The sequence below is a fragment of the Cetorhinus maximus genome, chromosome 6 (assembly GCF_964194155.1).
Source record: "Cetorhinus maximus chromosome 6, sCetMax3.hap1.1, whole genome shotgun sequence".
In the NCBI taxonomy this organism is placed as follows: domain Eukaryota; kingdom Metazoa; phylum Chordata; class Chondrichthyes; order Lamniformes; family Cetorhinidae; genus Cetorhinus; species Cetorhinus maximus.
In genome coordinates, this window is record NC_135884.1 from 89,767,204 (window position 1) to 89,793,342 (window position 26,139).

General features: G+C 41.9%; 1 protein-coding gene across 2 annotated transcripts in view; it reads left to right on the top strand.

Moving 5' to 3' along the window:
• The first annotated feature begins 306 nt into the window (after positions 1-306).
• bbs2 (Bardet-Biedl syndrome 2) overlaps positions 307-26,139 on the top strand; it is an 80,212-nt gene continuing 54,379 nt past the window's right edge. For both annotated transcript variants that reach the window (XM_078544001.1, XM_078544002.1), the window contains exons 1-7: positions 307-441; positions 1,431-1,556; positions 9,717-9,944; positions 17,240-17,365; positions 20,106-20,168; positions 20,485-20,562; positions 24,870-24,974. In XM_078544001.1, the coding sequence (XP_078400127.1) occupies positions 1,440-1,556; positions 9,717-9,944; positions 17,240-17,365; positions 20,106-20,168; positions 20,485-20,562; positions 24,870-24,974 (717 nt within the window). In that variant the 5' untranslated portion in view covers positions 307-441; positions 1,431-1,439. The remainder of the gene's footprint in view (positions 442-1,430; positions 1,557-9,716; positions 9,945-17,239; positions 17,366-20,105; positions 20,169-20,484; positions 20,563-24,869; positions 24,975-26,139) is intronic.

Here is a 26,139-nt window from a genome sequence, read left to right on the forward strand (position 1 = left end):
GGAGAGAGCGGGGCCGAAAGAGAAATCCAGGCAGGAGAGAGCGGGGCCGAAAGAGAAATCCAGGCAGGAGAGAGCGGGGCCGAAAGAGAAATCCAGGCCGGAGAGAGCGGGGCCGAAAGAGAAATCCAGGCCGGAGAGAGCGGGGCCGAAAGAGAAATCCAGGCCGGAGAGAGCGGGGCCGAAAGAGAAATCCAGGCAGGAGAGAGCGGGGCCGAAAGAGAAATCCAGGCAGGAGAGAGCGGGGCCGAAAGAGAAATCCAGGCTGGGGAGAGCGGGGCCGAAAGAGAAATCCAGGCCGGGGAGAGTGGGGCCGAAAGAGAAATCCAGGCTGGGGAGATCGGGGCCGAAAGAGAAATCCAGGCCGGGGAGAGTGGGGCCGAAAGAGAAATCCAGGCCGGGGAGAGCGGAGCTGAGGGAAAAATCTAGGCCGGCCAAGTACAGGTAACAAAAAGCTAAAAGCTACTGCGGATGCTGGAAATCCAAAACAAAAAGTTCTGCCGAAGGGTCATGAAGACTCGAAACGTCAACTCTTTTCTTCTCCACCGATGCTGCCAGACCTGCTGAGTTTTTCCAAGTACAGGTAAACCAGGGTGGAGTGGGCTGGGTGGTGCGAGAAAACTGGGATTACTGACATGTTCACTGCGGCTGCTAGTGTTCAGGGGCACTCGAATTGCTCGAAATAGAGCGCCTTTCTGAGCGATCCACTGCTGGGATAATCGACTGGGAGCCCCGCACTCATCTATGGGGATAGGACTATCCCAACATCTAGCAGAACTGACTATAGTTTTGACAGAATTCTCAGGCTTCCTGAAACAGGAGAGTAGGATATTGCAGTCAAGCACCTGAGTCTGTCACCAAATATAGGAAGGTATTTAAGCTTGATAAACAGTCCCAAGAATCCCAGATTGAATTTGCGTACATGGAAATTGTGGTTTCCAGGGCAACCAATAGCAAAAGGCCTGAACTTAACTAAAATCCTCCGTGTTCACAATTCGACATCACTCAGCAAATGTTCATTTGTTGCTTTAAAATATCTCTTGTTATACCATAATTTCGCACTTCACCTTAACCCATAATATCCTATATTAGTCTATATACTAGTTCCTATTACATATCTTCAGCCTCAGTTACTTGTCTGTCTTTGCACTTAACCAGTAGTGATATAAACAGAAAATGTCTTAAGGATCTATTGAATAGAATAATTCTGCAACGAATGGACCGAGTATGTAAAGTCAGTTCTGTTTCTGCACCCTCTTGGGATCAATAGACTTGTACCCTGCGTTTCTGATGCCATTAGATAATGATCCTGCTCTTCTCTGGCAAAAATCCAGCTTTTTTCCCCTAAACATCTAATTTTGCAAATGTATTTTGTGATTTAAATTTTCTGTTCAGGGTCATTATCGTTGCTGTATCCACTTCTGTATCTGCAGGTAGCAGCCATGCTTGTCCCAGTCTTCACCCTCAAGTTAAACCACAAAATTAACCCCCGAATGGTGACTGTGGGGAAATACGATGGCACACACCCCTGTCTAACTGCTGCTACCCAGGCTGGCAAGGTACTGCCACTCAAAGTATCGTCACTGTGAGAGGTTGTAGTTATCAGTAGGGGCACTGAGTCTGTAACAATCAACTGTAATTGAATTATGGGTTCAAATTAAGACATAAGGAGCTGAAACTACCACAGGGCATTGTTTGGCAAATATGACAGCACACAGCTTTGTTTAATCATTGCTGCTCAGGTTGGCAATGTGATGCAGCACCTCAAACTATAAAACTGCTGTGGGAGGGATGGTAACTGTTATTGTGGGGCTACAACTGTCGATGTGAGCACTAAATGAGTAACTACCAGCAGGGGCACCAAATAAAGAGCTGTAGCTATCAGCAAAGGCATAAAAAAGAGATGGAGCTATCAAAAATCACAACTTGCATTCTTATTGAATCTTTAAAATAGAATGTCCTAGACACATTGCAGAGGCATTAGAAAAAAATAAATGACAAGCCAACAAAGGAAATATTGGGAGGTAACCAGTTGAAGAGGTGAGTTTTAAGGAAAGTCCTAAAGAGGGAGAAGAGGGGTTTTAAATAAGTATTTGCAGTGTGAGGCATAGTCATCTGAAGGCATAGTTGTCAGTGACGGGGGTAGGGTGGGATGGCAAAGGGAGGGGAGATGCACAAGAGGCCAGTGACAGAGAAATGGAGAGTTTGGAGAGTCAGTTATGGGGCTGATGGAAGTTGCAGAGGTAGAGAGATGATGAGGCCATCTAAAGGTTTAAACACGAAAATTAGATTTTTATATTTTGAGGCATTTGGAGACAGGTAGTCAGTATAGGTCAGCAAGCACAGTGGTGATGGTTAAGTGGGACTTAGAGTGGAATATAAGTTTATAGAGTGTGTAGAATGGGAGGCTGGCCAGTAGAGCATTGAAATAATCACGTTCACAGATGTCAAAAGCGTGAATAAAGCAACAGATGGGCTAAAGCAAGGACTAAAGCAGAGATGAAAGATGGAGAGGGTATGGAGTTGGGAACTCAACTCAGCATCAAATACGGGGTTGATGTTGTAAATATAGAATCAAAATCAGTACAACATGGGAAGAGGCCATTTGGCCCACTGTGTTTGTGCCAGCTCTCTGCCAGAGGCTACTTCCACTCCCTCGCCTTTTCCCTGTAACCCTTCTAATTCTTTCTTTCCAGATAATTGTTTAATTCTATTGTGAAAGCATGATTGAATGTACCTGCACTACACTGTCAGGCAGAACATTCCAGATCCTATCCACTCATTGCGTAAAACATGTTTTTCCTCATGTTGCCATTGCTTCTTTTGCCAGTCACCTTAAATCATGCCCTCTGGTTCTCGATCCTTCTGCCTACACACAGTTTCTCCCTTTTTACTCTGTCCAGACTCTTTGTGATTTTGAACATCTCTATCAAATCAGGTCTGACAGCATCTGCGGAGAGGAATACAGTTAACTTTTTGAGTCCGTATGACTCTTCATCTGTTCTAATGAAGAGTCATACGGACTCGAGACGTTAACTGTATTCCTCTCCGCAGATGCTGTCAGACCTGCTGAGTTTTTCCAGCTATTTTTGTTTTTGTTTCAGATTTCCAGCATCTGCAGTATTTTGCTTTTATCTCTATCAAATCTCCTCTTAACCTTCCCTTTTCCAAGAAGAACCACCACAGCTCCTCCTACCTGTCCACAAAACTGAAATTCCTCATCCCTGGAACCATTCTCATGAATCTGCATTCCTCGCTAATGCCTTCACATCCTTTCACTCATCCAGAGATAGTGGCGCACGACAGGGATGGAATTGCTGGCAAGGGTACAGAGTTTGTTACAGCGACCAAAGATAATGGCTTCAATCTTACCAATGGCTAACTGGGAGGAAATTGCTGTTCAGCCATGACTGGATGTTGTATAAGCATCTTATCAACATAGGCTGTGGAGGGTTCAAGAGAACAAGAAATGTTTTTGAGATACACATGGAATGGAGTTTTCAAGAGGAAGCATGTAGATGGGAGGATGAGAAGCGGACCAAAGATGGATCCTTGAGGGACTCTGGAATTAATACTACAAAGGCTGGAAGACAAACCATTGCTAGAATTATTCTGGCTATGATCAGATAGATATGATTGCAACCAAGCAAGGGCAGTTCCACTGAGCTGGACAATGGTGGAGAGACTTTGGAAGAAAATGGTACGGTCAACTGAATTAAGGGCCGCAGAGGAGAAGGAAATCTAAACACCATAGTCACAGTCATAGAGAATGTAATTTGTGACTTCCTTTAGAACTGTTTGGAAAGTCAGCAGGGAATGAAATCTGATTAGAGATATTCAAATTGATTTGCAGGAAAGATGGACATGAATTTGGAAGGTGACAACACACTCAAGCTACTTGCGGAAGAAGGGGAGATTAGAGATGTGACAGTACTGAGGGATATTTAGTGTTAGCACACTGACTAGGAGGGGAAGGTCAGCATTTTAGTTCGGAATCCATGGCCTGGCCTCACCCAGCCCTGAACCCTCCAATTCTGGCCACTTGAACATCCCTGATTTTAATCACTCTGCCCTCTGGGGGCTGTGCCTTCAGTTCCCTAAGCCTTAAGTTCTAGAATTTCCTCCCTATATCTCTCCATCTCACTTTCCTCCTTTGAGACACTCCTTACAACCTACACTTCTGACCAAATTTTGGTCACGAGTCCTAGTATTTCATTATGTGGGTCGATGTCATATTTTGTTTTACAATGCCTCTGTGAAGTGCCCTGTGATATTTTATTATGTTAAAGGTGCTATATAAATACAAGTTGTTCTTTCGTTGGAAGCATGTCAGAGGTGCAGGAGGGGGCCTTGGAAAGCCATGCGGAGAAATAGGAGAAAAACTAGAGAAAGATGTAGATCAGAAAAAGAAGAGGGTGTCATGAGTGGGATTCTGTTTGGTGGATTTCCGGAGGGGTGAAAATGAGGCAGTTGAATGGATAGTCTCAATATTATTGTCAAAGGAGCTCATAGGTCTTCAAACTTGTTGGAGATAAGGATAGATGGGTGGGGAAGAGGGGTTTAAGGAAATGGTTGCTAGGATTATCCTGGTCCCACCATCGGCATGGTGATTTGGGATGGGGAAAGTGGTGAAAATTATAGCCTGCTGGGGAGGCTTTAGTATGGCGCCAAAAGTAGCCACTCAAGAGCCAAGTTTCCATCAACTCCAGATGTCAATGCAGTCATCCACAAGAAGGACTGGATGCCAAGGATATTTGTTCACAAGTGAACAAACCTTCTGGAGAGAATTGCAGAGAGGATCACTGACAGAGTCCAAAGCAGTGAGCAGGATGAAATAGAAGTTAGCAGGGTTAACCCCGAGCGGGTGTGATGGGAGCGTCAGTGACACAGAAGGATGGGGTTGCTACTCATAAAGAAGCAGTGGTTGATGCCTTGATAGGATTCATTAGAGAATGCCAAGGGGGATTCAAGCCTGTAAAAGGTTGGAAGCCAGAGGATTAGTCATGGGTTGAGGTAGGGATTATGAGGACAAAATTACTCAAGAGGAGAGAAATGAAAGATGGCAGGCAAGACTGGGCGATCGGTAGGGAAGAACAGGAGAAAAGGACTCAAGGGAAAGAAAATTGAGATAAAAGTAATCTGCTTGGATCCAGAGTAGTGGCTAAAATATACGCACAGCTCCCAATTTGTGATACGCGGGCATAACAGAAGCTAAGAAAGACATGATAGATAGAGAATGTTTACTCTTACTCCTGCTGCTTTGTATCAGTGAACGCACTGAGTGACGAGCTGTGACTATCAAAGAAGCCACTGAGTGAGAAGCAGTAACTATCAGGGAGGGTATTGAGATGAGGAGAGGTAACTATCAGGAAAGGCACTGAGTGAAGAGCTGTAGCTATAGGGGGAGGGGTGAGGTTTACAAAAGGAGGAGCTGTAACTGTCTGCAAGGGACTGAATCTCAGGGCATTGGCTGGTGTAACATAACTACCAATGCAGATATTGAACTATTATTGGTTATAAATCTCTCCCATGTAACATGTGGGTATTAAATTATGAATGACTTGTTTTATTGCTGTTCAAACACAAACTTGTTTTATTTTCAACAACCAGGGCATAATTTCCACCAGTCACAATTTAATCGGCAAATTAATTTATAGAATTAAAAAGCATAGGATTTTATAATCATTCTTATTGTTGGCTCCATCATGTGTTGTACTGAAATCCTGCAATATGGGTGTATGTTGTATGTGTGTGTGAAGGGGAAGTGAGTGAGTGAATGAAGAAATAAGGAGTTGAGTAATGAAAAGCAAAGGAAAGTACCCACCATGACCTTAAAGAGGCTTCCAAATTTGTCATCCTGCATTCACACTCTTGCTTCCATAATCTTGATAGTCCTCTCCTCATTGGGACTGAAAGGTCATTAGCTTTAGTGACTTCCTTTCTGTCTATAAGACTGTCTGTTGTTGTGAGTGGCCATTTCCTGGTGGAAAGAGAATTATGAGAAAAGATGAGTACTAGTCTAGTGCTTAAGATGCTAGCCACGTTAGATAGATGTGTGAACCCATGGCATTAAGGAAATTTGTTTCAATATGGTACCTTGTGTTTGTTACTTGCCAGATTTGGTGGGCAACACAAACAGTACTTTGATTCCAAGTAGATTACATAATACCTCTATTACACCCCTGCTTAGAAAGAGGGAAAGGAATAAACCCAACCACTACAGGCTAGGTTAATAAGGGAAAGTCTGGGAATAAGGGAATGCCTAAGCACTTAGAAAATAGAGCATTTGGTAAGGTTCCCTGTATTCTCCTTCTTCAGCTGCCAAATTGACAGTGAACCAAGTGAATTATCTTCGCAATACAGACTGCAAAATGTCTTCCTTACCAGATACGGGCCACATAGAATTATAAAATGATACAGCACATTGTGCCGGCTCTTTAGTTTCTATCCGCAACTCTGGTTTCTGCCTCTTAGCCAATTTTGTATGAATGCTGCCCTAGTTCTTTTTAATCCTTTTGACTTTAATTTTGTTAACAAATCTGTTATGTGATACTTTGCAAACCCCTTTTGAAAGTCCATATGCACACATCAATCTGTTCCTTTAAAACACATGATCAAGTTGGTCAAACACAATTTGCTTTTAACAATTTGTGCAGACTTTCCCTTATTAACCCATATATATTCAATTGCTAATTAATTTTGTCTTCAATAAATTAATTATCAATTATTATCTCTAAACGTTTCTCCACCACCAATGTTATGCTGACTAACTAGCCTGTAGTGGTTGGGTTTATCCCTTTCCCTCTTTCTAAGCAGGGGTGTAACAGAGCCTCTGCAATTTCCCTACTTCCTTCCTTTAGTAGCCTAGGGTGCATCCCATCCTGACCAGGTGACATTTCTACTTTGAAGACTGCCAGTCTTTTAAGTGCATCCTTTTTATCTATTTTTATCCTTTCCAATATCACTGCTGTCTTCTCTTTTACTGATACATAAGCAGCATCCCGTTTCCTAGTAAACAAATACATGCAAAATATTTTTTGGTCCCTAATAGATTCCACCCAAAAGAAAATTAGGAACAAGAGGATGCTCTTAGTGTGTGATCTCAGTTTGTTAAAATATGCTGATGGCATTCCTAGCATTTGGTGCTAGATGTGCTGGGAGTGCACAGAGTGGGTATGGAGGAGTTATTGTACCAGCAGCTCTTAGAAGCTGCTGGCTACCCAAAAGTTGTGTTTCTTTATTTGGAAGAAAAATAATGAGGGTCAGAAAGGCTGACTACCTTTTTACTATTTGTATGTTTATAATAGAACTTTAGGTTCCATTTTATGTTAACCACCAATCTATTTACATCCCACATGTGGAGCTGCATTGATGGGCTAAGGCACCTTTTTTCATGCCTCTATTATGGTACACTTAATTCCATAATGGTCCACTTCTCAAAAAGGGACCTTATGCACTAGGGCTTCAAAAGCTTGACTGCAGAATGAAGCCCTTCTGACCCCCGTTATTTGTCGTCCAAATAAAGAAAAACAACTGTTGGGTAGCCAGCAGCTTCTAAGAGCTGCTGACACAATAATTCCTCCATACCCACTCCGTGCATTCCCAGCACATCTAGCATCAAATGCTAGGAATGCCATCAGCATATTTTAACAAGCTGAGATCACATATTAAGAACAGCATCCTCTTGTTCCTAATTTTCTTTTTATTCAATCATGGGATGTGGGTGCCACTGGCTCAGCCAGCATTTATTGCCCTTGAGAAGGTGGTGGTGAACCGCCTTCCTGAAATGCTGCAGTCCATGTGATGTAGGTACACTCACAGTGTGCTAAGGAGGGAGTTCCAGGATTTTGATCCAGCAACAGTGAAGGAACAGCGATATAATTCCAAATCAGGATGATGTGTGACTTGGAGGGGAATTTGCAGGAATAGCTTCCCATTCAATTGGACTATGTTACTAGCTGGGTTTAGCCATGGCAAATGACTAGTTATGCTAATTAGGCAAAAGTTGCTGTTATCCAGGCTTGAAATATTTGGCAGGTATCCATGTATTGAATAAAGAACAGGTAGGATGAAGACATAAAACAGAGACTAAATCTTGATTTTTCAGCGTATCTTTAAGACATTTCATAGGATGTTTGTCAGTGTACATTCACGTCTTAAGAAACTGAAGCTTTTATTCTGAGTGTAGCTCAACTATATACAGTACCTTTCACTAGGTTAGTCACGAGTGATTGAATAAATCAAAAAAGTAACACAGCCTGCCTTTGGATTTAGCTCCTTAATCCTGTTCAACCATTCGTTGAGATCATGGCTGACCTGTGACGTAATTCCACATACCTGCCTCTGCCCAATATTCCTTAATGCCTAATGGAAATCTATCAATTTAAAATTAACAATTGACCCAGCCTAAACTGCTGTTTATGGAATAGAAAATGTTAAATTGAATACTTGGGAACAAAGAAGATAGTAGATTGTCATGGATAGGGCTGTATTTTTTTCATAGTGTCACCCATAGCAAATCCTTGTGACTTTTGCAGCCAGTGTAATGTGTTTTATTTTCCTTGTCACACATGTAATGATTGATTGATTGCCTTCTTTCCTTGTTCCTCTCTCTTCCCCAAACCAGAATTTTTTAATGTAGTAATCCACTCCTAATAAGGAAGAAAGACATTATCTCGCTTTATTTTGAAAGAAAGGCACAGAGGTTTCATGTGTAATATAATTTCCTATAACAGACAGAAGGCACTGTAAATCTAATTTTTCCTCTTCAGCTATGAAGCCACTGTTTCAATCTTTGAAGTCCTAGACATAGCTTGCCTTGGTGACGCATTTGTTATCATGTTGTTGGCCATGACATTTTATCCAAATCCCCTGTATCGGTTTTTCATTGGCAATATTTAAAACAAATAAATCATAATTGGATAATGATTTTGGTCCTAATAGTAACTACCCTGGTTATGTATGAGATATGTTAGTGATGCAGCTCCCCTACAGTCAGTTGTGGAGTGAGCTTCAAGAATAAATGTGAATAATATTTCACACATGTTCATATTTCTGTTATGCTGTAGAAACCCTAACATTAAATGGAATGGTGATTCAAGGAATGGGTATTAATTTTATTCTAATATTTTGCCCACTTGATTGGCACCCCTTTCACAAACATTCACTCCCTCCACCATGGACAAACAGTGGCAGCAAAGTGTACCATCTACAAGATGCACTGCAGAAACTCACCAAGCCTCCTTAGGCAACACCTTCCTGATCCACAACTGCTACCATCTAGAAGGACAACGGCAGCAGATGCATGGGAACACTACCACCTGGAAGTTCCCCTCCAAGTCACTCACCATCCTAACTTGGAAATATATCGCCGTTCCTTCACTGTCGCTGGGTCAAAATCCAAGAACTCTCTCCCTAATAGCACTGTCGGTTTACCTACGCCACAGGAACTGCAGCGGCTCAAGAAGGCAGCTCACCACTACCTTCTTAAGGATAATTAGGGATGGGCAATAAATGCTGGCCTAGCCAGCGATGCCCACATCCTGTAAATGAATTAATGAATTTTAAAAAACATATAAGATGGCTCAGTTGCGTTCTACTGTGACATTGGAACAACCTTAGTGACATCTTGTATTTCACGAGGGGACATAATTTCTCGTGCTTTAAGCAGCACAGTATTTGTTCTCTGTGAATAGTAACTATTAATATGTTTGATTTAGGTTTTTATCCACAACCCCCATACCCGTAGCCAGCGGTTTGCCTCCAACCACTTATTGCAAGGTGGCCTGGATTCCGATACCTCCCTCCTGAACATAAACCAGAGTGTCAGCTGTCTTACTGCAGGAATACTAAACCCCAGAGATGGCCATGACATGCTGCTTGTGGGCACCCAGACTAACCTGCTGGCCTATGATGTACATAACAACTCTGATGTCTTCTACAAAGAGGTAAGGTTTTAACTAATCACATTAACTCACAGGGAGTTTATCCTACAGGCTTTAGGAAAAGCCCTATTAAAAATTCCAAATTTTTTTAGGCAAGAAAATCCTTTTTGAACATTTGATAAGGTTTGATTATGTTGAGCCAGTTTTTGCCACTGGATGGTGCAGTAACATTGTGTGTTCAAAAGAAAATCTTTGCACTGTCACATAACCTGATCCAGCCACTGTTCTTGATCACTTGAAAACTGATTGGAACTCTGTCATCAAAAATGTAAGCAATACTTTTAAACTCGTCAATTCTTCAATACCACATTTTTTCCCCATATTTGTTGGCATTTTGTTTTGGATTCCTTTAGAGTACCAGAGCCACATACAAGAATGCTACGGTGTTCTGTGGTGCATGTCAGATTATTTTTAATTTAAGGTACCCTCTTCCTTGTGACAACCAAGTGACAACTTCTAACCGCCTTCTTAAACTCAACTTTTTCTCTCTCTCTACTTCTTTGATTACTTAGTTTTTCATCAATTTTCTTCCTAAGTTCTTTATCTGTCTCTGTTTCATCACTGCTTGGGGTATAAAGAGGGAAATATAGTCAAATGCAATTCCAAGGCGTGACAGGGGTCTGAATTTATTTTGACATTTTAGTAAACTGCCCAACTGTAGATGAAGATTCCAGCATGAATCCGCTGTTGTTTCATGACTGGATGGTTGGTTTCAATATTCCGCAGTGAGCAAAGCTTACAACCATGGTGACTAATCGGTAATTCATAGACATTTCTCAATTACCATTATGAAAAATATGCAGGTACAACTCAAGATTCACCATTTATTTTAACCTCTGAGACCCAAAATAGGATCCACTGTATCCATATGTCTTCTCACTTTAACCTGCACATCTGCAACATTTGCTGCATGCCCCCAGATCTTAATTCTGACCATTTTCATCACTCCTTCATTGTTCAGTTCTGTCTGTCCAGTTGACAATTTAAAATAAAACATTTGTTGGGTCCTCCATCCCTAGATGCCAGTAATACCTTTGCTCTTGATGGTATCTATCCCAACATCCTTGAGGTATATGCCTCCACACATCACATATAACCTATCACGTCCCTGAAAACTGTCTTATTACTAGTTTACTACTCCTTCAGATTGGACATTTACCCATATATATATCGCTAAAAATACGATATCCCCTACTATAAAATCTAATTCTTTTTCCCCAAAACTATCAATCATCTTGGAAATTCTGACATAAACTACAATAACTAGTATGATTTTCACCAGTGTGACTATTCCACTCATGATCTTGTGTTATTTAGTTCTGCAATTCTGCATGTGCATATGTTTTTGTTCTACTGTTGCCAGATGTGACCTTTAAAGCATTTGGCTGAATCTGACACCATGCATTTCTGAATGAATTACCATCATATGGCCTGCTGGCAATCCATGTTCATAGCTATGTAAATTTGACTGGAATGATTCATTTGTGGTTCAGCTGGTAGCACTTTCTTCCCTGAGTCAGAAGGTTGTGGGTTCAAGTCCCACTCTAGAAACTTGAGCACAAAAATCTGAAGGACTGCTGCACTGGCAGAGTCTTTCGGATGAGATATTAAACGGAAGTCCTGTCTACCCTCTAGGGTGAATGTAAAAGATCCCATGGCATGAAGGATTGCAGGGGAGTTTTTCCCCAGGTGTCCTGACCAATATTTATCTCTCAATCAACATCGCTTAAAGTTTTTTTTTGTCATCATCACATTGCTCTGTGTGGAACCTTGCTGTGCATAAATTGGCTGTCACATTTCCTACATTACAACATCAATCACACATCAGAAAGTACTTCATTGGCCGTAAAGCATTTTGGGATGTCCTGAGGTCCTGGAAAGTGCAATATAAATGCATTTTTCCCTTTCTCTTTTATCTGTTTGGTAGTTGATATTTAATTTTTGACTCTCTTCCTTTCCTTTAATTTGGGGTTCCTGACTCCTATTCTATCCTTTCTTCAAATTTTGGTGACTACCTTCACTTGTGCTACAATCCCATTCACTCTTGTCCTAATGATTCCATTCTACCTTCATCAGCTGTCTTCAGATCATGGTCCTCTGTGTTCACAATCTCCAGTTCAACAAATGAATCATTATGTCTTGATCCTTTGTGCCAGTCAGTGGGAAAGTGGAAAAAACTGAAGAAACATGGGGCAGAATTTTACAGCTCCTCCCACTGGCAAGATTTTCTGCTCCTGCCGAAGTCAATGGACTTTTGAATGGCTTGCTGCATTTTACGGCCTCACCCCACCTTGACAGGGCTGTAAAATTCCGCCCATGATTTTCAAACACACTCTTTATTTTGCTTCATAGCCTAACAAAAGCTACTACAATTAATTTTGATGACCTCACCCTATATTTTACCTTATTCACTTTTATTATTTTTAATCTCTGAATTAAGTTGTCATATAGTGGTAATAGTGGCCTCTGCCTACCCAGTTCCAACTGTTGGGAATTCATTTGACTATACCATTGTTCTAGTTGGAGAAAGGAGAATTTCATCCTCTCTGTGCTGGATTGGAGCTCACTGCTTACCGGTGAAACAAGTGTGCTCACCCACTAAGCCACTTAGCCTTTCCATAATATAGTGCATTTCAATAGAGGAGTCTTTGGTGCAGTGATCTAAGAAATTCTGATTTCTTGACAAAAGAAGGCTGAAGGATGATCTAATAAAGATATTTAAAATTATGAAAGGCCTTGATAGAGTGGATAGAGAGAATGTTTCCATTTGTGGGGAAGAACATAACTAGAATAGTCACCAAGAAATCCAATAGGGAATTCAGAAGAAACTTCTTTACTCGCAGAGTAGTGAGAGTGTAGAACTTGCTTCCACAGGGAGCGGTTGAAGCGAATAGTGTAGATGCATTTAAGTGGAAGCTAGACAGGCATATGAAGGAGAAGGGAATAGAGGGTTATGATAGATTTAGATGAGAGGAGGCTCAAGTGGAGCATAAACATCAGCATGGACAGGTTGGGCCAGATGGCCTGTTTCTGTATTTTATATCCTATGTAATAAGAACAAAGAACAAAGAAAAGTACAGCACAGGAACAGGCCCTTCGGCCCTCCAAGCCTGTGCCGATCATATTGCCTGTCAAACTAAAACATTTTGCACTTCCGGGGTCTGTATCCCTCTATTCCCATCCTATTCATGTATTTGTCAGGCTGCCTCTTAAACACCACTATCGTACCTGCTTCCACCACCTCCTCTGGCAACGAATTCCAGACACTCACTACCCTCTGCGTAAAAAACTTGCCCCGCACATCTCCTCTATAGTTTTCTCCTCTCACCTTAAATCTATGTCCCCGAGTAATTGACTCTTCCACCCTGGGAAAAAGCTTCTGACTATCTACTCTGTCCATGCCACTCATAATTTTGTAAACTTCTATCAAGTCGCCCCTCAATCTCCGTTGCTGTAGTGAGAACAATCCGAGTTTCTCCAAACTCTCCTCATAGCTAATAACCTCCAGACCAGGCAGCACCCTGGTAAACCTCCTCTGCACCCTCTCCAACGCCTCCATATCCTTCTGGTAATGTGGCGACCAGAATTGCACGCAGTATTCCAAGTGTGGCCTAACCAAGGTTCTATACAGCCGCAGCATGACTTCCCAGCTTTTATACTCAATACCCCTGTCGATGAAGGCAAGCATGCCATATGCCTTCCTGCCTACCTTATCCACCTGCGTTGCCACTTTCAGTGACCTGTGGACCTGTACACCAAGATCCCTCTGCCCGTCGATGCACTTAAGGGTTCTGCCATTTACTGTATAATTCCTACCTGTATTAGACCTTCCAAAATGCATTACCTCGCATTTGTCCAGATTAAATTCCATCTGCCATTTCTCCGCCCAAGTCTCCAACTGATCTATATCCCGTTGTATTCTTTGACAATCCTCTTCACTATCTGCAACTCCTCCAGCCTTAGTGTCATCTGCAAACTTACTAATTAGCCCAGTTACATTTTCCTCCAAATCATTTACGTATACTACAAACAGTAAAGGTACCAGCACTGATCCCTGCGGAACACCACTAGTTACAGCTCTCCATTCAGAAAAGCACCCTTCCACTGCTACCCTCTGTCTTCTATGACCAAGCCAATTCTGTATCCATCTTGCCAGCTCACCTCTGATCCCGTGCGACTTTACCTTCTGTACCAGTCTGCCATAAGGGACCTTGTCAAAGGCCTTACTGAAATCCGTGTAGATAACATCCACTGCCCTTCCATCGTTGATCATCTTTGTCACTTCCTCGAAAAACTCAATCAAGTTAGTGAGACACAACCTCCCCTTCACAAAACCATGCTGCCTCTCACTAATACACACATTTGCTTCCAAATGGTAGTAAATCCTGTCACGAAGAATCTTCTCCAATAATTTCCCTACCACTGACGTAAGGCTCACCGGCCTGTAATTTCCTGGATTATCCCTTCTTAAACAACGGAACAACACTGGCCATTCTCCAGTCCTCTGGGACCTCACCCGTGGCCAGTGAGGATACAAAGATTTCTGTCAAGGCTCCAGCAATCTCCACCCTTGCCTCCCTCAGTACTCTGGGGTAGATACCATCTGGCCCTGGGGACCTATCCACCTTAATATTCTTCAAGACGCCTAACACCTCCCCTTTTTTGATCTCAACATGATCCAGGCTATCTACACACTCTTCCCTAGACAAATCAACCGCTAAGTCCTCTTTGGTAAATACTGACGAGAAGTACTTATTTAGTATCTCTCCCATTTCTTCTGGCTGCACACACAGATTCCCACCTCTGTCCCTAAGTGGGCCTCCCCTTTCCCTGGCTACCCTCTTGCTTTTTACATATATATAAAAGGCCTTGGGATTTTCCTTAATCCTGGTTGCCAATGGCTTTTCATGATCTCTTTTAGCCCTCCTGACTCCTTGCTTAAGTTTCTTCCTACTTTCTTTATATTCTCCACGGGCTTCATCTGTTCCCAGCCTTCTAGCCCTTTATGAATGCTTCCCTTTTCTTTTTGACTAATCTCACTGTCGTGGTGTCTTTGATGAACGGACCACAGGAGACTCAGGTACAGGTTACGATCGTTTATTTGAGCAATTGCAAGTAGGGCACCATCTCAATGCAGCTTGAGACAGTACTCTGCTAAACTACAAGTGTTCATCATATTTATACATTATTGGTCACGTACAAGAACAGTTTCTAGATTTCGATCTTGTCAACATATAGGTTTACATTAAACGGACAAGTCTCTGGTATAAAGGTACATACATCATCTGACCCCACCTTCACCCAGGCCGAGACCTGCCTTCTTATCTAAGCTGGGACCATCTGTCCTTCCCCTATCTGTTGAAGAGCACACTTAATCTATGTTATTGCCATCCTCTGACTCCAGTCTAACTCCCAAAACCCCCAATCTATCAAATTTACATTCTTCTTCGTCCAATATGGCCTTGCTGATGCTCGCAAGCCCTGAGAATGTGCAAGGTTCAGCATTGTCTCTGTCCCAGCCTGAACTGTAAATGTTAACTACTTAGCAATTGTGGTTTTGCATGCTGGGATATTTTAAGTCAAGTCCCTTGACCATTACTGTATTCCTTTATTTCCCCCTAACATCACAATATCCTTCGTTATCCAAGGTTCCTGAAACTTGCCATACTTATCCTTCATCCTAGCAGGAACATGCCGGTCCTGAATTGTTATCAACTGACATTTGAAAGCTCCCCACATGTCAGTTGTTGATTTGCCCTCAAACATCTGCCTCCAGTCTAGATTCCTCAGTTCCTGCCTAATATTGTTATAATTAGCCTTCCCCCAATTAAGCACCTTAACCCGAGGACTCCTGTTATCCTTATCCACCAGTACCTTGAAACTTACTGAATTATGGTCACTTTTCCCGAAATGCTCCCCTACTGAAACTTCGACCACCCGGCCAGGTTCATTCCCTAATACCAGGTCCAGTATTGCCCCTTCCCTAGTTGGACTATCTACATATTGTCTCAGGAAGCCCTCCTGGATGCACCATACAAATTGTGCACCATCCAAACCCCTAGCAGTAAGTGATTCCCAGTCAATATAGGGAAAGTTAAAATCACCCACCGCAACAACCCTATTGCTTTTACATCTTTCCAAAATCTGCCTACATAACTGTTCCTCAATCTCCCGCCTGCAATTGAGAGGCCTATAGTAAACCCCCAACATTGTGACTGCACCCTTCCTATTCCGGAGCTCTACCCATATTGCCTCACTGCATGAGCCCTCCGAGGTGTCCTCCTGTCATACAGCTGTGATATTCTCCTTAACCAGCAGTGCAACTCCCCCACCTCTTCTACATCCCTCTCTATCCTGCCTGAAACATCTAAATCCTGGAACATTTATCTGCCAATCCTGTCCATCCTTCAACCAAGTCTCTGTAATAGCAATAACATCATAGTCCCAAGTACTAATCCAAGCTCGAAACTCATCTGCCTTGCTTGTTATACTTCTTGCATTGAAACAAATGCATTTCAGACCCCCAGTCCCACTGTGTTCAGTAATTTCTCCCTACCTGCTCTTCCTCTTAGTCCTACTGGCCATATTCACTAGTTCCCAGTCATTTATTTCACCTGCTGACCTATTGCTCTGGTTCCCACCCCTCTGCCATACTAGTTTAAACCCTCCCGAGTGACACCAGCAAACCTCGCAGCCAGGATATTGGTGCCCCTCCAGTTTAGATGCAACCCGTCCTTCTTGTACAGGTCCCACCTGCCCCGGAAGAGATCCCAATGATACAGATATTGGAAACCCTCCCTCCTACACCATCTGTTCAGCCAGATGGCTGAACTATATAAGCAGAATATGAATGCACAATCCTGATCCTAGTTTAAAATGCCTTCCAATTATTATGCTTAGTGCTCCAAATATAGACCATTCATTGGTGACAGAATTGAAATGTAATTACCTTTATGTAAAATATTTTCAGGTTATTATAAGTTAGATAGAATTGTTGAATAATTAAAGAAATTAATTTTGCTGGCTAGCCACATAATTCCTCAGTGCTTTAGAGGGGATTAAATATCTTTACACTTACTGATGTCTGTAATTGAATTTGTTATTTTGTTTAATTCAAGAACTGTCAGAGACAGTTTTTCAAGAGACATTTTGTAAAAGAAAATTATTCCCTGAGGTGACGTTATGAAGCCTGCTCTTGATAGCAACATACTTTTTGTGTAACCAGGGGCAGCACTTGTTGGTTGCTATTAAAGCAACATGTTCAGAAACTCTGTGACTTACTGTCTCTCTGTTTGTAGGTGGCAGACGGAGCCAATGCAATAGTGCTGGGGCAACTTGGAGAGATACCCTCTCCTTTGGCAATTATCGGAGGGAACTGTGCACTCCAGGGCTTTGATCAGGAAGGAAATGACCTTTTCTGGACGGTATGGAAACAGAGAACTGCACCAGAAGCGAATCCCAGAATTTGGTAGGAAGGCAGGTAGGGCAGGGTGGCACTACACAGTGTAATATATATCCCTTCTCCACCACCCATTGCAGCACTGGACACCAGGAATGCACAGGCATTCCTTGCACCTGGAGTTACCAAGGTAAAAATGATGGGAAATACATTGTCCCCTGTTTCCTATCATTTGTGTTTCATTTTAATTTACATGCCCATATTCATTGGGGCAAGTGGGACCAGCCCCAAAGAATTTTCTGCTGTGTTCCACTTTGGGAAGCTGGCATGTGTTGAGGAGATAATCCCTCTCATCATGCATAGTTCTACAACTGAATTTATAAATTAGCTGGCAGATAGATATATTTTCTAAAATAAAAGCAATAGTTATAATTTAATTGATACAGCCATTCCAGTCTCATGCCTGCTTTTAATAATGTTTTATAGGCAGATTAAATAGGTCTGCAGTTGTTTTGAGTACATTGTGTACAATCTGCTTCGAAAAAGCACTAATGGGCTTTTTAACAGTCTCTAGGTTTGCTTCCTAATGTTGGAGAAGAGTAGTGTAAGTGATTTTGCACAGTATGACAAACAGTAGTGAAAAATTCTGCACTCATAATATGTAGTTTTCTGCATGAGTACCGTAGTTTTCAACAAAAAAATCCCAAACAGTAAAAATGCCAGTGACTGAGCAATAGTAAATTACTAGCCCTAAAAATGGAGTTGAGAATCTTCAGCATTTTTCAGTGTCAAGCGGAATCATTACAGATGCTCTTAGTATCTTCAAACGCATACATAGGCCTACAAATTACTACTATAATTACTCCTAACCCCCACTAATTAATCTGTCTTCCAGTTACACCCCCATTAAGACAATGGTTAAAAAAAATAGATTTAAACACATCCAGGCAAGTAACTACAATTCCCTGGACAGTAGAATTCAAAGTGGCTTTTACCAGCTTCAGTTTCTGTAGACAGCAGATTAATGCACAAATACTGGAGGCTTTTCACACTTCTGGTAGATCTTGTAATGCCTTTCTCTCTGACACATAGCCTCTTCTCCTTTATACATGTTTCTCCCTTTCACTGCAAATTCCATTGTTCCCATATGCCTTTGGAACTTTACCTTTCTCATAATATAAATCTCTTCATGCTGCTTATATTGTCAGTAACCTTCGGGAAAAATAAACACACTTGGCCTAGCTTCTCTGGTTCGGTGTAACATCCTGTCATCTCTTTGAAATTCAAACTACCCTGATTTATCTAAAAATGTAAATTCTCCTCGCCTCACATTCTTAAACTTCAGCCATATTTGTATATTTAGCATTTCAAACCTAGCTTCTTTTGATGAGTCAAAGCCTCCAGACCAGCTGTCTCCAATTCAATTAAATCACGCACGCATGCACGCACATTATCCAAACCCCACTATTAACCTACTTTTACAATAAATCACAATAATATTGAGAATTATTATACTTTCGTGACAGTCTCCTCAGGTACAGTCCAGCTCGTTCAAATCTCCATCGTCTCCCACTTTCTCACAGAACCTACCCTTCACCCCTCTGTCTTTGCAAAGTGCTACTCTAAATCCAACCCCACTTTCCTCTTCCAAAATTTGTCAATGTGTTATTGCCTCCCAAACTTGTATCCATCTTTTCCATAGCTCCATGTTTGAGTCTCCAACCAAGTTCCATGCCTGCCATACCCACAGAAACAGCTCTAATCAAAGTCAAAAAATGATATAATTTGTGACTGACTGTATGGCATTACCTTTCCTCACCCTCTTCAACCTCTCAGCAACCAGTGGCTGGTTGACCATATCCTCCTTAAAAAGCTGCTGTTATCCTATGATGCACTAGTTCCTGCTCATCCGTCACCTAGCCTTGTTGACCTCCATTGCCTCCCACTGTCCCTGATCCTTAAATCTAAAATCCCCATCCTTATATTCATAACCACTTAGGCCCTCGATCCTCCCTGTCTGTGTAACCTCCTCCAGCCCTCCAATCTCTACCAACACTGACCTTTTATGTAGTCCTCCTCCTTTGATCCCACCATTGGCAACCTTGCCATCAACCACCTAAACGCCACACTGTGAAGTTTCCTTCCGAAACCCTCTCCCTCCTCACCGTTTTTTAAGACTCACTTTAAAACCCATTCCTTCAACTAAGTTTTCAGTCATCCCTGCTTGGCTTCCATTTTTGTCAGATAATGCCTCTGTGAAACAGTTTAGGAGACTATTCTACATTAAAGGCGCTATATAAATGTGAGTTGTTGTACAAGCACAGGTGTGCAAGGACATGAATGCACATATGCACATGCAAACCTAATGTTCTTACAAATCTCCAAAATACTATCCTGACTTGGAACTACTATCCTGATTTGGAATTATAGCATAATTCCTTCACTGTCGCTGGGTCAAAATCCTGGAACTCCCCCCACCGCCCCCTCACAGCACTGAGTGTACCTACACCGCCATGGACTGCAGCAGTTCAAGAAGGCGGCTAATCACCACCTTCTCAAGTGCAATTAGGGTTGGGCACCAAATGCTGGCTTAACCAGCAGCGTCCACATCCCGTGAAAGAATATAAAAGAAAGCAGAACTCACCCTTTTTAACAAGCTCAGTGATTTGAGATATGCCTGGTATCTTCAATGTCAGTTACATGATAAATGAGCAAAAATGCTTGAAATGATTTAAGTTGGAAATGTTTCTGGTTTTTACTCACAGGTCACTGGCGATAATGTCCGATCACTGGCACTCTGTGACTTTGATGGGGATGGGAAGAATGAGGTGAGTTCACATCATTCAATAAAAAGTAATTCGGAACAGGAGGAAATACAGTTTATCAGTTAAAAATGTTCCATATCTTAATGTTCAATTATTGATTTTTGGCTAGGGATGTATGGATATTATAATATTCACCTTGTTTTTATATATGTCAGTGCATTCATACCTCTTAACTATCTCATTCATGAATATCCCAACTCTAAGGGCATACAAACTGAACCAGGACGACCAGCTAATTTTCCAGCTTAACGAAAAAACTCCTTCCAATGTGTTGAGAAGTATGATGCATTACCATTGACATGTTTAATGTTTTTCACAGCTTCTGGCTGGCTCAGAGGATTTTGACATCAGAGTCTTCAAAGAAGATGAAATCATGGCAGAAATAGCAGAGACAGAGGTAAGGAGGATTCTGTCCCCTGTGCACCAACAAATTATTGGACCAATGATTAGCCACTAATGAAAACTTAAAATAGTTTTAGTAGTGAATTTATGCAGTGAAGTCTGTCATGATGCTATGCTTTTCCTATGAATGAACTTTGGTATTAAAAGTTTATTTTCATGTCTTTCTGTATATTAATGCCAACTCCCCTTGCCAATAACACTGCAAGCTTTATGCTGACTTAGCTGATATCAGCCAGGCTGATGTTGGGGTCACTACAATTAGCCTCTAGGTCTGTGTGACAGAGAGAAATGTTAGGTTTATTGCTCCTTATATCAATTTTCACACATCCAGAGTGCATGTGTGAAAATATTAGGTGAGGACAGAATTGCGCTCAGCTGTGATCAAATAACTGCCAACCTTCCTTCTCTAGGCACCTGAACGTTGGCTTCTTCAGCAAGATACAATAGCTCAGCTGATGTTATACAGGTCATTATTCAGCTCACCTTGTGAATAATACCTAACTGAAGTTGCCTTGACTGGAGAAGGGAAGAAAATTGAAGGGGAAAATAGAAACCTTAGCCTTCAGTATTATGAACTGTTGTAAGAAAATGGGCAGGTGAAATGTTGTTAGGCCTGTGCCAGTGTTGCTTTTGAATAGTTGCTACAGGTGCCAAGGGCAGTTCAGGACTCACCTGCTGGGTTTTTATGTGCTGGGGAGGCAAGTGATTGCTGCTGCATACTGCCAAACTCAGCTAAGGCCAAGAACTCGTTTACTTAGACTCTCCATTGCATAAAGGGGTATGACTGTTCTGAGGCACAGTACATTGGCATCAGATACTTACAACTTGCACAGTATGGTAGTAAATCTCTTGTTATAACAATTCAGAAATATGTTCATAGATCCATGTGCAATTAATAGCAGTATGATGATCTCAATGAACCTTGTCCAGAAATTAATGTTTCATTATTAAAGAGTATATTGCATCTGAGCTGCCAATAGCTCATAGTATTGGTTGTGTTGATACATGTTCAGTGTTAGCAAGTTGGTTATTATTTCTATATAAAAGTCAATTCCAGTTTCCATGTAGTAATATGCTTACATTACTGGACTAATAATCCCATAATCCCTAGACTAATGCACCAGAGGCAGAAGTTTAAATAACACCATGGCAGCTGGGAAGATTTAAATGCAGTTCATGAATAAACCTGAAATAAAAGGCTCATCTGAAACTACCAGATTGTCATAAAAACCCATCTAGGGCACTAATGACCTTCAGGGAGGGAAATCTATTGTCCTTACTCTGTCTGGTCTATATATGACCCCAAACTTACAGCAACATGGATTGACTCTTAAATACCCTCTGAAATTGGGTAGGAAGCCACTTAGTTGTATCAAACTGCTACAGAAAAATCAGATAAGAATAAAACAGGATAGACCATCTGGCACTGACCTAGTCATTGGAAACAAGGACACACCCTGCCCTGTCTACTTGGTAAAGTCCTCCTCACTAACATCTGGGGACATGTGTCAAAATTGGGAGAGCTGTCCTACAGACTCGTCAAGCAACAACCTGATATAGTTATACTTAAAAAAATAAATCAAATCTTATAACCAATAATCCAAACTCCTCCATCACCATCCTTGGGTTATGTCCTGTCTCAATATGGGTACAGACCTACCAGAGGTCTGCTGGCGCAGTGCTATAGTGAGGAGGGAATGGCCCTGGAAGTCCTCGACATTGACTCCAGACCCCATGAAGTTTCATGGTATCAGGTCAAATGTGGGTGAGAAAGCTTCCTGCTAATTACCCCTGCCGTCTTCCCTCAGCTAATGAATTAGTGCTTCTCTATGTGAACACTAATTGGAAGAAGCACTGAGAGTAGCGAGGGCACAGAAGTGTCTTGAGTAGGAGACTTCAACGTACCTTCAAGAGTATCTTGATAGTACTTAAACTGACCTAGCTGGCCACATCCTGAAGGACATATGTGCTACACTGGGCCTTCGACAGATGATGAGAGAACCAACATGGGGGTTAACCTACTTAACCTAATTTTCACAAATTTACCTGTCGCAGATTCATCAGCCTGTGACAGTATTGACAGGCGTGACCATTGGGAACACCTTCCATTGTATTTTAGGCTGAATAGGTTAGATTCAGCCACAAAACTGAGCGTGCATGAGACGCTGTGGGCCATCAGCCACAAAGAAATGTATTCAACCACAATCTGTAACCTCATGGCCTGGCATATCCCTCACCACTATTACCTATTTGGCCATGATTTATTCTCTAGAGGGAAAGTCCATTTGCCCAGTCTGTTGCTGAATATTAGTGAAAGGCTTCTTAAAGGTTGTTTTATTTTGGCTAGCAGACGTTACCTTACAGATGGACCAACCCTGGTTCAATGAAGAGTAGAGGAGAACATGACAGGAGTAGTACCAGACATGGCAAAAAAAATGAGATGCCAACCTGTTGAAGGCACAACTGAAGATTAAATGCATTTAGACAGCAGAAGCAGCATGCTATAGACAGCTAAGCAATCCCAAAGCCAACAGATCAGATCAAAGTTTACAGTCCTGCCACATCCAGTTATGAATGCTGGTGAATGTTAAACAACTAAGAGGAGGAGGAAGAGTCTTCGCAAACATCCCCATCCCCAAAAATGGCAGAGCCCAGCACATCAGTGTAGAAGATAGGGCTGAAGCATTTACAATTGTCTGCAGCCAGGAGTGCCAAGGTGAATGATCTACCTTGGCCTTGAGAAGGTGTCGTCAATAGCGCTATCAAGTGGCAGTTACCAAGCAATAATCTGTTTGTCAATCCTATGTTTGGGCTCTGCCAAGACCACTAGACTCCAGGCCTCATTATAGCCCGGTCCAAAAACGTATGAAAGAGCTGAATTGCAGAGGTGAGATGAGGGTAACTGCCCTTGATATCAAGGTAGCATTTGACTGAGGGTGGCATCAAGAAACCCTGGTAAAATTTAAGTCAGTGGGAATCAGAGGGAAAACTGTCCTCTACTTCGGGTCATATGTAGCACAAAGGAAAGTGGTTATGTTGTTGGTGGACAGTTGTCTCAGCCTGAGGGCATCCCCACAGGAGTTTCTCGGGGTAGTATCCTAGTCCAAACATCTACAGCTGTTTTATCATTGACCTTGCCTCCAATATAAGGTCCAGTGGAGATGTTTGCTAATCATTGCACAGTGTTCAGGACCATTCACAGCTCCTCAGATACTGAAGAATCGATGTCCACATGCAGCAAGATCTGAACAACATTCTGGTTTGGACTGATAAGTGGCAAGTAAGACAAGTGCCAGGCAAAGACTGTTTCCAAAAAGAGAAAATCTAACCATCTCCCCTTGACATTCAATGGCATTCCTATACTGAACCCCCGCCACCAACGTTCTGGGGGTTACCATTGACCACAAACTTAACTGAACCAGCTAAATAAATACTATGGCTACAAGAACAGGTCACAGGTTGGCAATTCTGAGACGCGTAACTCACCTTCTGACTCCACAAAGCCCGTCCACCATCTAATAGGCACAAGTCATGAGTGTAATAGAATACTCTCTGCTTGCCTGGAGAGTGCAGCTCTAACAATTCTCAAGAGGCTCGACACCATCCAAGACAAACTAGCCCATTTGATTGGCAGCCCATTCACCCACCTTTCATTTCCACCACCACTGACGCATGTGGTAGATGTCCGCACCATCTACAAATGCAGCAAGTCATCTTCATCACCTTCTAAAGCTGCAACCTCTACCACCCAAAAGGACAAGGACAGCAGACGAATGGGAACATCACCACCAGCAAGTTTCCCTCCAAGTCACACACCGTCCTGACTTTGAAATATATCTGCATTCCTTCACCTTTGCTGCATCAAACTCCTGGAGCTCCCTTTCTAACAGTATTGTGGGTGTATCTACACCACATGGTCTCCAGCGGTTCAAGAAGGTGACTTTACCACCATCTTATCAAGCATAGTTAGGATGGGGAGTAAATGCTGGCCTTGTCAGCTATGCTGACATCCAGTGAATTAATTAAATAAAAATGTTTTTACTGTATGGAATAGTAAATAAGGTAACATGAAATGGTGGATAATGGAAACCAGTAGGATAAAAGGACCTAGCAATTATTTTCTCAGTGATTTTGATTTGAACCTCCTGTCAAGTCTATATTGGGGTAGATCATCCAGATTATTGGTTCTATTTCTACCCCTCCCATATGCCTCATTAAATGAGTATTTTCTATGTACAACTATTCGCACATAGACATTATTCTGAACAAGGTGCATCAAGCTTTTGGGTTTTCCCTTCGCAGACTATCACAGCACTATGCCATATGCATGGGAGTCGATTTGGATATGCCCTGGCAAATGGCACTGTTGGAGTCTATGACCGGGCTACACGTTACTGGAGAATCAAGGTGTGTATAAAAATGGTCAGGCTTATGCTTACACACCTATACAAGGTGAACAAATGGATTGGCGAGTCAAGGAAACTGTCAGCAGAAATACTGGACAAATTGACTGCGCAACTAGATGCTTTTTCCAAACCTGATCTTGGATTCTCAATAGTGTACTGGGTTGGACAAAGAGATGCTCTTTCCTCCTGAGAGCAGGACTGTTGGAATGAGTTTCCAATCTTCTAGCCTAAGGGTACTACACAGGTTTGGGCTTTCACAACCCAATTCCTCAGCATAAGGTTGCTATTTTATAGCTAATTACTATTAAATTATCAATATCTCTTAAGAAATGCACGATGGCTGGTGTAGGAGGTAGAGAAAGCATCACATTGATGTAATAGGTGCATTATCTGAAGTTGGGTTTGAGGGACTTTAATGGGACAAATTAGAGAAGTTTTATTCTGCATCTACCTGACCTCAGCATGCTGAATGCTAATATAGATAGTGTTCCATTCGTCAGTGTTAATGAGCTTAACATTTTCAAAAAAAATGCTCTTTTTAATAAATATGTAATAATCTATGTACAAACTGTCTTTTTTCAGCAGTGTCATTTGTGTATATTACCTTATCCTTTCTCCTTTATATCCTGGGTACATAACTGGAGTTATTTGCTCCCAGTACCCCACTCACATTTCTTTGAGCCAGGCATTCAGAAGAGCATGAAAATAGAACAAGATAGCTTTCTGCTGAATGTTTTCATTTGTCAATACGTATAATGGCATGACCAATTGACTCTCCTCCGTTAAGATCGCTTTTCATTGTAGTATATCCTGAGTTGGATTTGGTCTCGAGATTAAAGTGAACTACAAAATGAGAGATTATTTAGTACTGACCTACGACCGTTGGGTGCAGCTAGTGATTGTTATAAATAATGTTACACAGAACGTACAGGACAGAAACATGCTATTCAGCCCAAATGGTCTGTGTTGGTAATTTTACGATTCACATGAGCCTGCTCCCACTCTATTTCATCTAACTGTATCCTATTTCTTTCTTCCTTATGCATTTATCTAACTTCGCTTTAAATGCACCTAGGCTATTTGCTTCAACTACTCTATGTGATAGCAAGTTCCACAATGCTGGTGACACCTAGTAACAGAAACTTAAATTTCCACATATCTAGAGA